This window comes from Dendropsophus ebraccatus, chromosome 15, assembly GCF_027789765.1.
Source record: "Dendropsophus ebraccatus isolate aDenEbr1 chromosome 15, aDenEbr1.pat, whole genome shotgun sequence".
NCBI classification, from domain to species: domain Eukaryota; kingdom Metazoa; phylum Chordata; class Amphibia; order Anura; family Hylidae; genus Dendropsophus; species Dendropsophus ebraccatus.
The window spans coordinates 11,953,561-11,969,802 of NC_091468.1; the positions used below are offsets into that span (position 1 = coordinate 11,953,561).

At 44.5% G+C, this 16,242-nt stretch overlaps 1 protein-coding gene across 4 annotated transcripts in view; it reads left to right on the forward strand.

Annotated features, from left to right (window-relative positions):
* The window catches only part of PTPN14 (protein tyrosine phosphatase non-receptor type 14), a 103,800-nt gene that overhangs the window by 58,936 nt on the left and 28,622 nt on the right, over positions 1–16,242 (forward strand). For all 4 annotated transcript variants that reach the window (XM_069954311.1, XM_069954310.1, XM_069954309.1 and 1 more), the window contains 2 exons: positions 1,974–2,296; positions 9,583–9,752. In XM_069954311.1, coding sequence (XP_069810412.1) covers positions 2,123–2,296; positions 9,583–9,752 — 344 coding nt within the window. In that variant the 5' untranslated portion in view covers positions 1,974–2,122. The remainder of the gene's footprint in view (positions 1–1,973; positions 2,297–9,582; positions 9,753–16,242) is intronic.

Here is a 16,242-nt window from a genome sequence, read left to right on the forward strand (position 1 = left end):
ATCAAAACCAGGAGTGGATTGAAAACACAGAAAGGATCTGATCACACAATGTTGTAATTGAGTGGATGGCCGCCATTTAATGGCAAATATTTGCTGTTATTTTAAAACAACGGCTGTTGTATTGAAATAATGGCCGTTATTTACTGTTATATGGCGTCCATCCACTCAATTTCAACATTGTGTGAACAGAGCCTTTCTGTGTTTTTAATCCACTCCTGGTTTTGGTTGCAATATGAGGACCACAATACTGACTGAAATATACGTAGTGTGAACCCAGCCTGAAGGTGTACAACCAGGTTGTCCTAAAGAGGTAATGCCTTTCCATGTGGCCAGTTAGGAGCTTGCACAAGGGTGTTCCTCATAATATCCCCCTCGGTTTATTTTCTGTAAGGGGTCACACAACATTTTCCCCCATGGTAAAAAAAAAAAAATATATATATCTTTCTCCATTCTAAAGGCCACACCCACTGCATTTAGTCTGCACTTTTCTCTGAATAGTTACCCCCTAAACCTGATTAATTAAATATTCATCCTCAAGCCTTAAACTTGCACCTCCAAAACCTAATTCAGGCCCCCTCAGACTTATATTTAAAATCATAGTCTGACGCCACCTTGTATTCACACCCCCTAAGTTTTATTCATAAACCTTAGCCTTATATTCATACTCCTTGAGCCTAATTAACCCCCTCAGCTTTTTATACATACCCCCTTGGCCTGATTCTTGCTCCTTCAGCCTCATATTCACACCCCCTTAGCCTAATTTACCCCCTAAGCTTTATATACATACTCCCTTGGCCTCATTATTGCTCCCTTAGCCTAATTTACCCCCTAAGCTTTATATACATACCCCAGGCCTAATTATCGCCCCCTCAGCATCATATTCACACGCCCTGAGTTTGATTCATGCCCAGAGCCCTATTCATGCCTCTCAACCTTATATTCACCCCCAGGCCAATTCGTAGCACCTCATGTTCACACTTCCCAAGCCTGACTCACATCACCTCATATTTACATATTCACGAAGTATTACTACCCCCTTCAGCCTCTTATTCACACCTCCTAAGCCTAATTCATTCCCCCCTTTATCTTCATATATGCCCCCCCACCCCCGACCTGATCCATACACCTTTTGAAGTTCCACACCTACCTGACTCTTTTAGGAAATCGCACGAGAATCAATATCGTGTCTGGCTTTACATTGACACATATCCAGTGGGCCCATTGACTTTAATGGAGCAAACATTCCATTTCCTCAAACATATCCACTCTCTGTTCGGGACTCAAAAGCATGTAGTATCACTCTTTTGAGTCCTTAAAAGAGGAAAGGACCAGACCTACATTGGCATATGCTGGGCCCAATTATGCCTATCGATGTTATAAAACATGAAGGGTTAACGCTCGGGTTGGAATGTCAGGGTTGCATTTGTCATAACCACACGGTAGTTTATGCAGCAGAATGTGACTGATGAGACATATCTGGTGATCCGCTTCTAATATTACACTGCGATGCTTGGCTACAGTGGGGGCCAAGGAGCCAGCAATGAGTCTCCCACAGATGTAGCAGAGCTGAGTTTGCGATGGGTACCCCTTTTAAGACTCCAGGTGCATGTACATGGGCGACGAATTATAAAGCAATTATATGACTCCGAAATTTATTTTAGTTATTTTTACCTTCCCGGCTGTGTGTGGGTGCAGAGTCCCGGTTTGAGCTCAGCTATAAATAACGAGTCTAGAGCTCGACTGTTCTTGAGGATATCTACAGTTCCCGATGATTGTACGCATATTCATTCTTCTTTTCCCGTATGTCACTATAGCAACCCAGTGAAGTGTTTCGAAGTCGCACATTTCCATCTCTCGATTCCGGCTCTGGCACCGGTCAGATGTCAGGACATCGTCTTTTCTATGGCTTCTCGGTCTTGAGTTTTTGAATGTTTTTGTCCCTCGGTTTACCAGTTCTCTTGCGTGTTTTGCAGGTAGCGGGCGCCTCTGTTGAATCGCACTGGGTATGGACAACTATCCCGACACTTGGAGGACAAAAGTAGTTTTTGGCGAGAGATTCAAAGCAAAGATAAAGTGAAGGGGCTGCCCTCATCGGGGGGCAACCACTAGAGAGGCCGAAGTCATGCCTTTCAAGATCAAGCTACGGAGGACCAAGAGGTACAATGTCTTGAGCAAGAACTGTTTTGTGAGTCGCATTCGGCTGCTGAACAACTCCGATATGGAGTGCACACTCAGTGTGGATAGCACCGGCCTGGAGTGTCTGGAAGCTGTGGCCCAAAGACTGGAACTTTGCGAGGTAAGAGCATCCATAGCATTCTGCTGACATTTCAATAGGTTGTTTCCTTCAAAGGTATTTGCTTTGTTAACAGCAGCACAGAGTATTTAATCTGACTCTACAGCTACATTGTACTGACCTTGGCTCATACCTAGTTGGCTTAACCCACAAGCAGGCAAGTTTAGCCAAGCCAATGGGCTGTTTTGTACCCTAGTGCCATTTCCTAAACCATAGATTACATAGTGACTTCTGTAATAGAGAAGGAGGTAGGGGTAGCCCTGTGCCTGGCAAATCTTAAATGGGTTGTTCACTAAAAAAAAGAAAAAAAATCAAATCAACTGGTACCAAAAGTGCCAGAGATTTGTGATTTACTTCTATTAAAAAAAATCTCCAGTCTTCCGGTACTTATCAGCTGCTGTATATCCTGCAGGAAGTGGTGTATTCTTTCCAGTCTGACACAGTGCTCTCTGCTGCCACCTCTGTCTATGTTAGGATCCATCCAGAGCAGCAGCAAATCCCCACAGAAAACCTATCCTGCTCTTCAGACCAGGAAAAATACCACTTCCTGCAGGACATACAACAGCTGATAAGTACTGTAAGACTTGATATTTTTTTTAATAGAAGTAAATTACAAATCTCTGGCACTTTCTAATACCAGTAGATTTAAAATAAAAAAACATGGTGTACAATCCCTTTAAGAGCCAGATAGCCTGTACCCAGATATTGGTTCCTGGCTTCTAATTTGTGAGTTGTTTTCTACTGATATCTACAGAATTACTCATTGTCTTACAGGGAATATGACCGATCCCGCGAAAGTCCCGGGACCCTGGTAGTCAGTACATCTGGGAGATAGCAGATAACTTTTCGTGTTATGCTCTATGGTAGAAACTGACTCACAAAAACAACCTGTGTCTTATATGCCCGATTTAGTTGTGTATATAGACATGTAGGGGATAACCATTGTGTACAAGCAGTGCCCATTGCGGTTTACCCAGCCATCCTGGTATGCATATCATTTTGCATATACAACTTCCTAGTGTCTCCATGGTAACAGACTACAAACAAGCTGTGTAGTCAGATTCGGCAGTCATACTCCTACCTGTTTCTTACTGCTTGATAACAAACGCTTTGAACCTACAAAGACAGACGGAACATGGTAGGATCAGACTACTCAGGGTTTGTTTGTTGTCTGTTACCATGGAGATGCTGTAGACTTAAAGCAGTATTACATTTTTAGTTGAGACCTGCTGCAATGTTGCTTCATTTTAGATGCTTGAAGGGATAAATAAAAAGGTTTTAAGGTGGATTTAGCCTCTAAAGGGGTATTCCTATCATTTATAGCCTAGATTGATGGGGCTGAGAGATGCCCTGACTCTTTATTTTAGTGATATATACAAAAACCCAGAAGTGTCTATGGTGGTAAAGCCCCTTTAAGAGTGTTTTTGCTTTATTTTAAGTGTATCCCGCTAGAGCTGCTTTAGGAATGAATTCGCCTCCCACACGTTCTAAGGGAGTAGGTGTTTTTGGCCGTTATATTTTGAGATCTTGTAAATAAACAATGGGTTTGACTCTTATCATTTCACGTTGCCTTTTCCACCACAAACACAGCGCACTATAGTCTGTTTCCTCCCTCCACTTTGTGACCTGTAAAAATAGTCCGGACAATGGCAGTGAGACTCCGCGCTCTCGTACAGCACAAAAACACAATCCGCTATTTGTTTCCACTTTTTATTTATTTTCAGAGCCGCTGTGACCTTTCTGCTCAGAACTTGGTGGCATAAAGCATTGGAGTTGGGATGAATATAGCCTGGCCGGGATCTCACTGATAATATCTGACAGAGTCCATTTATAACAACCAATGCCAATTTCCTGTCTGCAAAAAATTCAGCACATAAAAGTTTGTGCCCCCCCACAGTAATGTACACCTGCTGACCATGACCCCTCCAGCACTGGATTATGCCATTTAGCAAATCCTACTGTCCACTGTTATTTGGGCACAGCTTGGTGGTATTAAATAAACATCACAGGGCACTGTTATATGGGCACAGCTTGGCGGTATTATATAAACATCACAGGGCACTGTTATATGGGCACAGCTTGGCGGTATTATATAAACATCACAGGGCACTGTTATATGGGCACAGCTTGGCGGTATTATATAAACAACACAGGGCACTGTTATATGGGCACAGCTTGGTGGTATTAAATAAACATCACAGGGCACTGTTATATGGGCACAGCTTGGCGGTATTATATAAACATCACAGGGCACTGTTATATGGGCACAGCTTTGCGGTATTATATGAACATTACTGGGCACTGTCATTTGGGCACAGTTTGGCACTATTATATGAACATCACAGGGCACTGTTATTTAGTATATGAGTATTTTTATATGAACATCACAAGGCACTGTTATTTGATCTTCACAATGCACTATTTTGGGGCACTGTTTGGCTCACTGTCCCGTGCTGCTACCGCTACTGTGTGAACATCCAGCACAGTTTAGAGCTGTATTATTTGAGTATTTCAGGGCACTGTTTGGCTGTATTATTTGAGTATTGCAGGGCACTGTTTGGCTGTATTATTTGAGTATTGCAGGGCACTGTTTGGCTGTATTATTTGAGTATTGCAGGGCACTGTTTGGCTGTATTTGAGTATTGCAGGGCACTGTTTGGCTGTATTTGAGTATTGCAGGGCACTGTTTGGCTGTATTATTTGAGTATTGCAGGGCACTGTTTGGCTGTATTTGAGTATTGCAGGGCACTGTTTGGCTGTATTTGAGTATTGCAGGGCACTGTTTGGCTGTATTTGAGTATTGCAGGGCACTGTTTGGCACTATTCAGTATCATTATGTAAGTATCATAGGGCACGGTTTGCCTGGGTTCACACTGAGTTTTTGCTGCCTAAGGTTGGGTTCACACAGTTTTTTTTTTTCATCCGTTTTTTTTTGCAAAAAAAGATGAAAAACTGATGAAAAAAGTTCCATTATAAAAAAAAAAAAAAAAAAAAAAAGATCCTTTTTTTTAATGGACACAAAAATGAGGTTGACTACGTTTTTGTGTATGTTAAAAAAAAAACTGATCAGTTTTGATCTTTTTTTTTTTTATAATGGAAATCAACAAAAAAAAAACAGATGAAGAAAAAATGGATTGCAAAAAAAATAGTGTGAACCCAACCTAACAGGGGTAAAAAAGAGGGATGGCAAAAATGATGTAATGGTGTGCATCCATTTGATCCGTTTTTCCATTGACTTATCTCAGAAGGCACCCCTTATTTTAGCCTACACAAAAATGTTGTTGACTTAATGTTTGTGTATGCTAAACTGATGATTTCTGATCCGCTTTTTTTTTTTTTTTTTTTTTTTTTTTTAATGTAATGGAAGTCAATGGATGCTCACAAACTGATCAGTTAAAGGAAAACAAAAGCGCAGTGTGAATCCTGCCGTATTTGAGCATCAGGAGGCATTGCTATTTGGGACCCTGTTTCCGGTAAAAGGTTCTGCTTAGTAATCATTGGGGGCAGAGATGCTCTTAGTTTACGGTCACATACGTTGGAGTTATATTGCGGTGCTGCCACAGTACTGCAGCTTCTTCCCAGAAATGATGCAGTACTGCAGTGTGTGGACACAACCTCAGTGTGGATAGTGCCCTCATCTCTATTAGTCATATTTTATTGTGATTCTTGTGCCTTTCTTTTTCCTTGTTTTTTGTTTTCATATAATTTGGACCCAATTATAAAAAGGGGAGGGGGACTGGTGCCATCGGTATCTGCCCTACAATCACTCCTCCATTGCTTCACGGTTGCTGTTAAGAAGCCACGACACAGATGTGAATAGGGCTTGATAGTTGCAGATTTTGGGGGAGATTTATCAAACATGGTGTAAAGTGAGACTGGCTCAGTTGCCCCTAGCAACCAATCAGATTCCACCTTTCATTTCCAAAGAGTCTGTGAGGAATGTAAGGTGGAATCTGATTGGTTACTAGGGGCAACTGAGCCAGTTTCACTTTACACCATGTTTGATAAATCTCCCCTATTTTGTTTCGCTTTGATTAGTTTTATATACTTTTCTACGACTTGATAATCCAGAATATCTGCTAGTCTGACACCTCTCATCATTGCTGCCACATAGGACTAATGCTACATTTTACATTTTGTAAATCGGGACCAATAAACCCGCATCTGATGGTGTCCTAATCCTTTCTTATGCCTCTGGCCTAAACTTATATGTCATCTAGGGAGTGTCATGGCGTCAGGAGACCTGATATTAGCGCTCACAGCCGAGGGATCCCATCTCTATAGCAACAGACGGGGTTACAGTAAAATATCACAAAATGGCTTAAAAGGGCTTTGAAATCTTAGACAGGCGGCTCATAACCCATTATCGTCTGTCAAAAAAAATGGCGCTTTTACTTTTTATTTTAATTACTTTTGTGTGAAGGTGTTTTCACGTCTCCTGGATAAAAGAGGCAATATGGGGAATGTCTATGACCAAGTCTGCTTTGAAAGTGACACTTTTAGGGTGGAGACCTCCATATTTATTTATTTTTTACATTTTGTTACCAATAAGGGGTGACATGTCACCTATGGCTGTGTTGGCAACTGCAGGGCTGCTTAAGCCCTTATCTCAGTGCATTTACATATCACCAGCACTGCTGCACTACTACATGGACTGAGCATTTCCTGATGTCTACTGTAATGGCGGTTAGCATTAGAATAGAAGGGAAGCTGCCTGTGTCACTAGCGCTGCAGCCGTAATACAGTGTATTGACAGTTATACTGCTACAGGGTGCCGTGGCTGCAGTACTAGTGACACAGACAGCTTCTCTAAATGTTATGTTTATTCTAATGCTAACGTGTATTATATGGGAATCAGGGGAGGCTGCAGCACTAGTGACACAGACAGCTCCCTCCAGTGTAATGTCTATTCTAATAGTAACATGTATTCTATATAGACATCAGAGGAGGCTTCAGCTCTAGTGACACAGACAGCGTCCTCAAGCGTAATGTCTATTCTAATAGTAACATGTATTATGTAGACATCAGGGGACGCTCAGTGCATGTCGCAGTGCTAGTCATATGTAACTGTGCCTGAATCTGGGCTTGAGCAGTTCTGCAGTTCCCAACACAACCAATGGTGGCAGTAGAGGGCCCTAACTTACTGCTACCACTCAATGTAAAAAAAATATAAAATAAAAACAGGTCCTCATTGTCACATTGTCCATCTTTATAACACCCGTACTTTTAACCTGCTTGCTCAGTGAACAATTGTGTATGCACCCTCTTATGGGGAAGGCTGTCACTCACTGAGTTGGGCCGCCCACTGGACTAAGCAGAAGTGTAGGTCAGTGTATTACAAGTTGTACTGAATCTAATATATACCAATCTACTCGGCTCCTCCTGCTCTATAACATGAAGCTGATAGATTAGATAGTATTTTTAACTGGCCACGTTCCCTGTAAGAATAGTTACCCCACCCATGATCAGCCCAAGGGGCAGTTATTGCAGTCCGCAGCATTTATTACTGCTAATATGAAGGGGATTGAAGCCTGCCCTCCTATATCCCGCTGGTGTGGGACGTCTTCCAGCTCATAATTAGCAGATATGTTATACATTATGTTGCTGCAATTACTGGAGTCAGACCCCGAGATGGGAAGCAGTTTGCAGCGAGCAGCTCTTACGGGTCCCACGCACAATGTTATTTCATTAGGAGTAGCGCGCCTACTCATCCCTGGCCAATCAGCTGCTGCCCGCCTGGCTGCCATTCAAGCAAGCTGCACTAAATGACCACTCTACCATTCCAGGCAATGCTGTTACAATCGGGCGCTGATTATGTGCCGGTGCCAAGGCCCAACAATTACAGGCTGATGTCTGAAACCTATAATCCGGGGCAGAGTTACCCATTAAATCCACCTTCCCCCTACCCAGAAAAAAAACTGTAGATCTGCCATTCAGAAATCTAGGAAAACTGGGTGCCAAGTTTTATGCCAACACTTGTAGTTCCCAAGAACATGTTTTTTTTTAAAGGGAATGTATTTTTTTTTTATCAATTAGATACTAAAATGTGTTCTTTTTTTCAGATTTTTTATATATTATAGGGGCAGCCATCTGGCCTGTGCTGCTTTTTTAACAGCATTTAGGGATATGCTTTACGGCAAGCCCCATAGACATAGATAACCCGTCCCATTGACTAGAACAGGTATATTTACTGGGTATACTGTGACCTTTGAAGAGGTCACTTTTAGTAGCAGCCATCTTGCCTGAGCCGTTTCTAGTAGCATTTAGAGATATGCTTTACAGCAGGCCCTAATGGACATTAGGTGGGACCTGCTGTAAAGCATATCTCTAAATGCTGTTAGGAAGAGCTCAGGCAAGATGGCTGCTACAAAAAAAAAAGTACAATGAGAAAATAATTGGTTATAATTGGTTAAAATAAATTCTAGGTGATACATGGGATCCCCACTGATCAGGAAAATTACATACGGTTCATCATCACACCCTATTACATGTGTACATTGTACAGTAAAGGATCTTATGTTTAATTTTTAGTAATTGCATGTAATTGCGAAAAAATCCAATGGAGTACTCATTTACGAGTCTCCACTGATTGCCCCCTACAAAATTTGAGTATGCAAAGAAGGGGTCTGTGGAGCCTCAGTTACGAGTCTCAAAACATGGGAATAGCCAGATATCTCTCTCTCCAGAGAAGGAAGCCCATTGCCAAGGGGTGCCTCCTAGTGGGGAGAGCACCAAACCACCCTGATACGTAGTCCCATCGTAAATGAGTACTCCATTGGATTTTTTTCGCTGTTCTCCCTGAGTTCAGTGATTGTTGTGTTTTGTTGGTCTATTTTTCATTGCCCTCGGTAGCCAGAATCCTGCTCCACACTGACGAGGGGCAAATACCCCGAAACTGCAGTCTGTGGATGGATGCCTAGCCTTGGTAACCCTTGTCTTATGTTGTTATACTCGCCACAGAGTTAGACTTTGAATTACAGGGGCCACCCTGGTTTTTCCCTATTTATGTCCCAAAGCTCGCAACAGCGTGAGGACCTGAGGGACTACGTATCAGGGTGTTTGGTGCTCTTCCCTCTAGGCAGCGGACTTCCTTCTCTGGAGAGAGGGATATCTGGCTATTCCCGTGTTTGTTTTGAGACTCGCAACTGAGGCTCCATGGAACCCTTCTTTGCATGTGTATATATAATATATATATAATTATTATTTTTTTTAAAGAAACGCATCAGTTTTATGCAGTTTTATACTAGAGATGTGCATTGACTATGTCCATTCTTCTTTTTTCTTTCTAGGCTCATTATTTCGGACTCTGGTTTGTCGGGAAGTCTCAGCAAGCACGGTGGGTGGAGCTGGAGAAATCGCTGAAGAAGCAGCTGGAAAAGTTCTCCATTGAGCCTCTGCTGTACTTCGGGGTGATGTTCTATGTGCCCAGCGTCTCCTATCTGAAGCAGAGCATCACCAGGTAGGTGCTCGGCTCCATTACGCTTTTTCAGCACCATGTCATGGAAATTGCCCTTTATGCTTTTGTAACAAACCGTGGCTGTAAGGAGTCCTGGGAATCACCAGGAAATGGCCAAAAAACAAAAGTCATGCGGATTCAATATAATTTGTGTATTTGTTCTCGTGACTCGTCTCATGTCAGATGACATTTGTTATGTTCCGCATAGTAAAAGAATGTGAATGACTCGGGGCATATGAGGCCACCAACACAGAGTCTGCTTGGAGTCTTACTACTCTTAGGGCCCTATTCCACCGGACGATTATCGTTCGCATAATTGTTAACGATTAACGATCTCAAAAGACCGCTATTGCGAAAGACCTGAAAACGTTCACTCATTTCCATGGAACGATAATCGTTACTTATGATCGTAATTGCGATCGTTTCTCCTTCGCTATTTATTCGCAATTGCGTTCGTATCTATTGTGAACGACCGAACGATGTCTTATTCAATGCGAACGATTTGCGAATGTTTTGCGAACGAGCAACGATAAAAATAGGTCCAGGTCTTATAAAACGATCAGCGATTTCTCGTTCGGTCGTTAATCGTTAACTGCATTTCAACCGAACGATTATCGTTCAGATTCGAACGATTTAACGATAATCTGAACGATAATCGTTCGGTGGAATAGGGCCCTTAAATCTGATTTGTGTTTCGGTTCTGTTTGGTGTCAGTGAATGCGGACGTTGTTTATATTCAGAAGCCCCCTATATAATAACTGGTTATTATACTGTTGGGGATCCAACCCCAGAAACATTCTCAGTACTTGGCATACTCCAATATATTAGAGAAAATCTGCAGTACCAAACCCAACCACCAAGAAGAAAGAGGCGCTGCTGTTGTACTGCAGTGCTTATTGGTGGGGGTCATGTGCTAGAAACTTAAAGGGGTTGTCCAGGCTCCGAAAAACAGGGCCACCCTCTTCCAGAAACAGCACAGCCCTCGTCGTCAGGTTGGGTATGGGGTTTTGCAACTCTGTTCCACTGAAGTGAATGAGCTAAATTGTAACACCATGCACAATCTGCACCCGTGTAAGTCTTCTGTATGTCGGTCTGTATGAGGGGTTATCCACGCGTGTTAGGTGGGAATCTGACCCCCGGGACCCCCACTTATTCGCAGGATGAAGGGTGTGATGCTCCAGAGCAGCTGCACCTGGTATCACATCTTAGTACCATACACTGGGGTCCCAGGGGGCTGATCCCCACTGATTCCACATTGATTATCATTGCACATTCCTAGAAACCTACAGCCGTTTTAGAGTCACTGTTGTGTGTGTTGTGTGTTTTTTTTTTTTTTGCTTAAATCTATAGTACTGGTGATTTTAAGAAACTTTGTAATTGGGTTTATTAGGCAAATATGCCATTATCTGCATTCAAAAGGACTTTCTCCAGGTCCCCCCTTCTCTCTCATCCACTGCTCATTATCAGGAAATCTCAACTGTTTAACATCAGTCGGGCCCTGTGTAATCTATGGAGAGGGGAGGGGGGAGGAAGGAGGAGGTAGATTAGTCGCCGGCAGAGAACAAAGGATTACACAGTGGGACCTGTGGGAAAGCCGGTATTCAGAGGTCAGAGAGGTCAGTGCTGACTTCAGAGGAGATAGCTGGGTGATGTATCTGTAAATTAACTCTTTGTTGTCCTATTTTGGTGCCTCATCTCCCACCACCCGCCCCTCTTCTTAGAGAACCATGAAGACAGGGGGGAGAGCTTCAAACTGCTTTGCAGCCCGGCCCAACCTGTTCCCCAAACCTGATGCTGCTCAAAGAAGAATCAACCTCTTTAATATTAACCAATCTTAATGTTCTATCTATCTATCTATCTATCTATCTATCTATCTATCTATCTATCTATCTATCTCCTATCTATCTATCTATCTATCTATCTATCTATCTATCTATCTCCTATCTATCTATCTATCTATCTATCTATCTATCTATCTATCTATCTATCTATCTCTTTTATTCTTTGTTATGTAGAATTCATCCTATCCCAGTACAGACACCTTTTCTATGACTCAGCAGCCACAGTGCTCGGACACCTTCCTCCTCTTCCTCCTCCTCCTCCTTCATCTTCTCCCCTCAGCTCTGACCTTGGAGGATTCTTCTTTAGACCTTGAGATATTTTTGCTGCATTGTTTCTTCTATGATGTTTATGTCTCCTTGAGCCGCTCAGATTTTCTTGGAATGTTACAGGCGCTGCCATATTCTTACAATGGGAGGACAGTGAAGCCGGCACAAAGTTGCTGAGCTGCCAATATAAATGTGTCACCTCTCACTCCCATTCACTGCCAGCGAGCGGCTGTCTTTAAAAACCTTTGACTTTTTCTTTTTTCTCATGGCCGTCTTCACCGCATCAGTTTTATTGCTTTTCACCATTTCTGGTCACATTTGCGCCTTGACCGCCAGTTTTAGTCTCCAGCAGATATTGGGCATGTGGCTCAGCTGGGGTAAGGATTTTTTAAGATTTATTATTTGTAAGTACATTTTTTTCCCCCGCAATATCACTGCACTCGATAGGTGGAGTAAGTCTGTGAGCTCACAGAGCATTGTCTAGACTGGATACAGCTGAGAGCAGGACTAGCAATGTACCATGTATCAGTCTGGAGTCCAGGATGTTTCACTCACAGAGCATTGTCTACACTGGATACAATTGTATCAATTCTCAACTGAGAGCAGGACTAGCTATGTACAATGTATCAGTCTTTAGCCCAGGCTATTCAGCTCACAGAGCATTGTCTAGACTGGATACAATTCTATAGATATATACTTGTATAGGAGAGCGTTCTTTGTCATTGACAGCAGTCTCATATCTTAAAGGAGAAGTCTGGCGAAAATTTTTATTAAAGTATTGTATTGTCCCCCAAAAGTTATACAAATCTCCAATATACACTTATTAAAGGAAATGCTTATAAGGTGCTTTTTCCCTGCACTTACTACTGTATCAAGGCTTCACCTCCTGGGTAACATGGTGATGTCACTTCCTGGATAACGTGGTGATGTCACTTCCTGGATAACGTGGTGATGTCATGACCCGACTCCCAGAGCTGTGTGGGCTGTGGCTGCTGGAGAGGAAGCGACACAGGGCACTGGAGGAACACTGAGCATCCCTCTGCCATCATCCTCTCCAGCAGCCACAGCCCGCACAGCTCTTGGAGTCGGGTCGTGACATCACCATGTTATCCAGGAAGTGACATCACCATGTTATCCAGGAAGTGACATCACCATGTTATCCAGGAAGTGAAGCCTTGATGTAGTAGTAAGTGCAGGGAAAAAAGCCCTTTTATAAGCATTTCCTGTAATAAGTGTATATTGGGGATTTGTATAACTTTTGGGGGGCAATACAATACCTTAGTAAAATTTTTCTCCTTTAAATATAATGTAGACATGAATCATAAAGTTTATTAGAACTTTTCACGTATTGAATGATTTACACCTAATGCAGTACTGAAGACCCCCTTTAATTCCCAATATTATTATTATTATTATTATTATTATTATTATTATTTATATATTATTTTATATCATCCTTTTATATATGAGATTGATCTTCCGGGGCCCATTGAATGAGATTACTTCTGTTTATTGTGCTTTCTATCAACCGCAAGCTGAGCAATCCGCACCGTAGCCGTGTGACACGGGGGGTTGGGGGGGGGGGGCATTCCTCATCTTCATCGTCTTCATCGTCTTCGCCTTTTTATAGGTTGTGTTGGTGTTTTGCATGCACTAATTCTCCTGGTATTTCGGATTAGCCCTGATTAAATTATAGGTTGTGGTCGGGGAATGTATTGTGCTGCTAAACTGGAGTCCTCTCCCTGTAATTTGGAATAATGAATGCAGAAGTTCAAGGCTGGAGAGAGAGATTCAGGTTGCAGCTTGCGGCCTCCTCTGCCGCCGGCGTGCTGCTACTGGCCTCGCATTGCACACATCGTGTGGAAAGTTTATTTTTAACAAATAGTGACCTTTTAGGGTGAAAAATCCCCAGTGCTCCTTCCCTGCGAAGGCAAACAGTGAGATTCCAGAGCGAGCGCCGAGGAGATCCAGTGTTTATTCTGCTAGGCTGGCTGATGGGTCCTTAAAGGGCAGAATCACAGCTGGCAAGACGACCCGCACAGGACAAGAAGACTTACAGCTCCTCGCTTCAGGCTCATGTCAGATTTACCTTTTTGGGGGGAGCTTTTAGTGTATAATACTGTAGAAATAATACTGTTTTTTGTACTGTTTTTTAAAATAAATTTTCCAAGTTTCTTCTAAGGGTCTTATCCTGAGCTACATCCTGTATTATACCCCAGAGCTGCACTCACTATTCTGCTGGTGGGGTCACTGTGTACATACATTACATTACAGATTCTGTACCGATCCCGAGTTCTGTCCTGTATTAGGCCCCATTCACACGTCCGTGTCAGTTTTTACTGTCAGGAAATCCTGATCAGGAGACCTCAAATGTCATCAGGAAGTATCAGGATTTCCTGACAGTAATCCGTTTTTACCTTCAGGAAACCTTTATGAAACCATCAGGAAAAGCCTTCAGGATTTCCTGATGAGAAAAAAAAAAGTGATTTCAATATGGTCTAGTATGCCAACATACATCATAGGTACCCACACAGCCCCTAGTGTACTGTGCCACCATGTCCCCCTCATGTACCGTGCCCCCCTCATGTACCGTGCCACCGTGTCCCCCTCATGTACTGTGCCACTGTGTCCTCCTCATGTACCGTGCCACCCTGTCCCCCTAATGTACCGTGCCACCGTGTCCCCCTAATGTACCGTGCCACCGTGTCCCCCTAATGTACCGTGCCACCGTGTCCCCCTCATGTACCGTGCCACCGTGTCTCCCTCATGTGCCGTGCCACCCTGTCCCCCTCATGTGCCGTGCCACCGTGTCTCCCTCATGTACCGTGCCACCCTGTCCCCCTCATGTGCCGTGCCACCGTGTCCCCCTCATGTACCGTGCCACCCTGTCCCCCTCATGTGCCGTGCCACCCTGTCCCCCTCATGTGCCGTGCCACCCTGTCCCCCTCATGTGCCGTGCCACCCTGTCCCCCTCATGTGCCGTGCCACCCTGTCCCCCTCATGTGCCGTGCCACCCTGTCCCCCTCATGTGCCGTGCCACCCTGTCCCCCTCATGTGCCGTGCCACCCTGTCCCCCTCATGTGCCGTGCCACCCTGTCCCCCTCATGTGCCGTGCCACCCTGTCCCCCTCATGTGCCGTGCCACCCTGTCCCCCTCATGTGCCGTGCCACCCTGTCCCCCTCATGTGCCGTGCCACCCTGTCCCCCTCATGTGCCGTGCCACCCTGTCCCCCTCATGTGCCGTGCCACCCTGTCCCCCTCATGTGCTGTGCCACCCTGTCCCCCTCATGCCATATGTCATCCTCTAATCAGTTGCAGAACTACAACTCTCTTTATGACCTGTCAGTAGGACATAATGGGAGTTGTATTTCTGCAATCTGGATGGTCACAGATGGCAAAACTACAACTCCCATCATGCCCTGCTGACAGGTAATGATTGGAGATGTAGTTCTGCAACCTGGATGGCCACGGGTTGTAGAACTACTACTCCCATCAAGACCTGTCAGCAGGGCATGATGGGAGTTGTAGTTTTGCCATCTGCGACAATCCAGGTTGTAAAAATACAACTCCCATCATGCCCCTCTGACAGGTCTTGATGGGAGTTGTAGTTCTGCAACCTGGATGGCCACAACTACAACCCCCATCAAGACCTGTCAGCAGGGCTTGATGGGAGTAGTAGTTCTGCAACCTGGATGGCTACAGGTTGCAGAACTACAACTCCCATCATGACCTGTTAGCCGTACATGATGGGAGTTTTAGTTTGGGGGAGAGGGGGGGGTGATCTCACCTGTCCCGGCGTCCAGTGCCCATCCTGGGTAGTAGAGAGGAGGGTTACCCGGCAGTCTGGTGGCGGCAGCAGCAGGTGGTGAGTACCGGGGGGGGAACCTGCTGCGGTTGCGGGGGTACAGCGGTGGGAGCTCTTAGGGCTGCATCACCAGGCTGGCCGGGGGGTGCGGATCGGATGAGGGGGTGCGGATCCTGGGTGAGGAGTCCTGTCAGCCGGCGGCATCAGGCATCACCAGGGCGGCTGTGGAGTCCCGATGTGTAGGAGGACTGGTCCGGGGGTGATTGCGCTCTCCCAAGCCACAGGCCATCCGGAGGTCCGGACGCTTTCCTGATGCGCATCAGGAAAGCGTCCGGGCTTGGGCGCTCCCATAGACTGCTATGGGGGCGTCCGGGCCAGAATTCTGGACAAAAATAGGACATGTCCTATTTTTTCCGGATCTATTTTCCCGAACGGACACCCTTACGGAAAAATCCGGAAGGGTGTCCGTGCTTAATGAAAGTCTATGGGTCCGGAAATCTGTCCGCATTTCCTGACGTGTGAAGGGGGCCTTATACTTCAGAGCTGCACTCACTATTCTGCTTTTTGGGTCACTGTGTTGT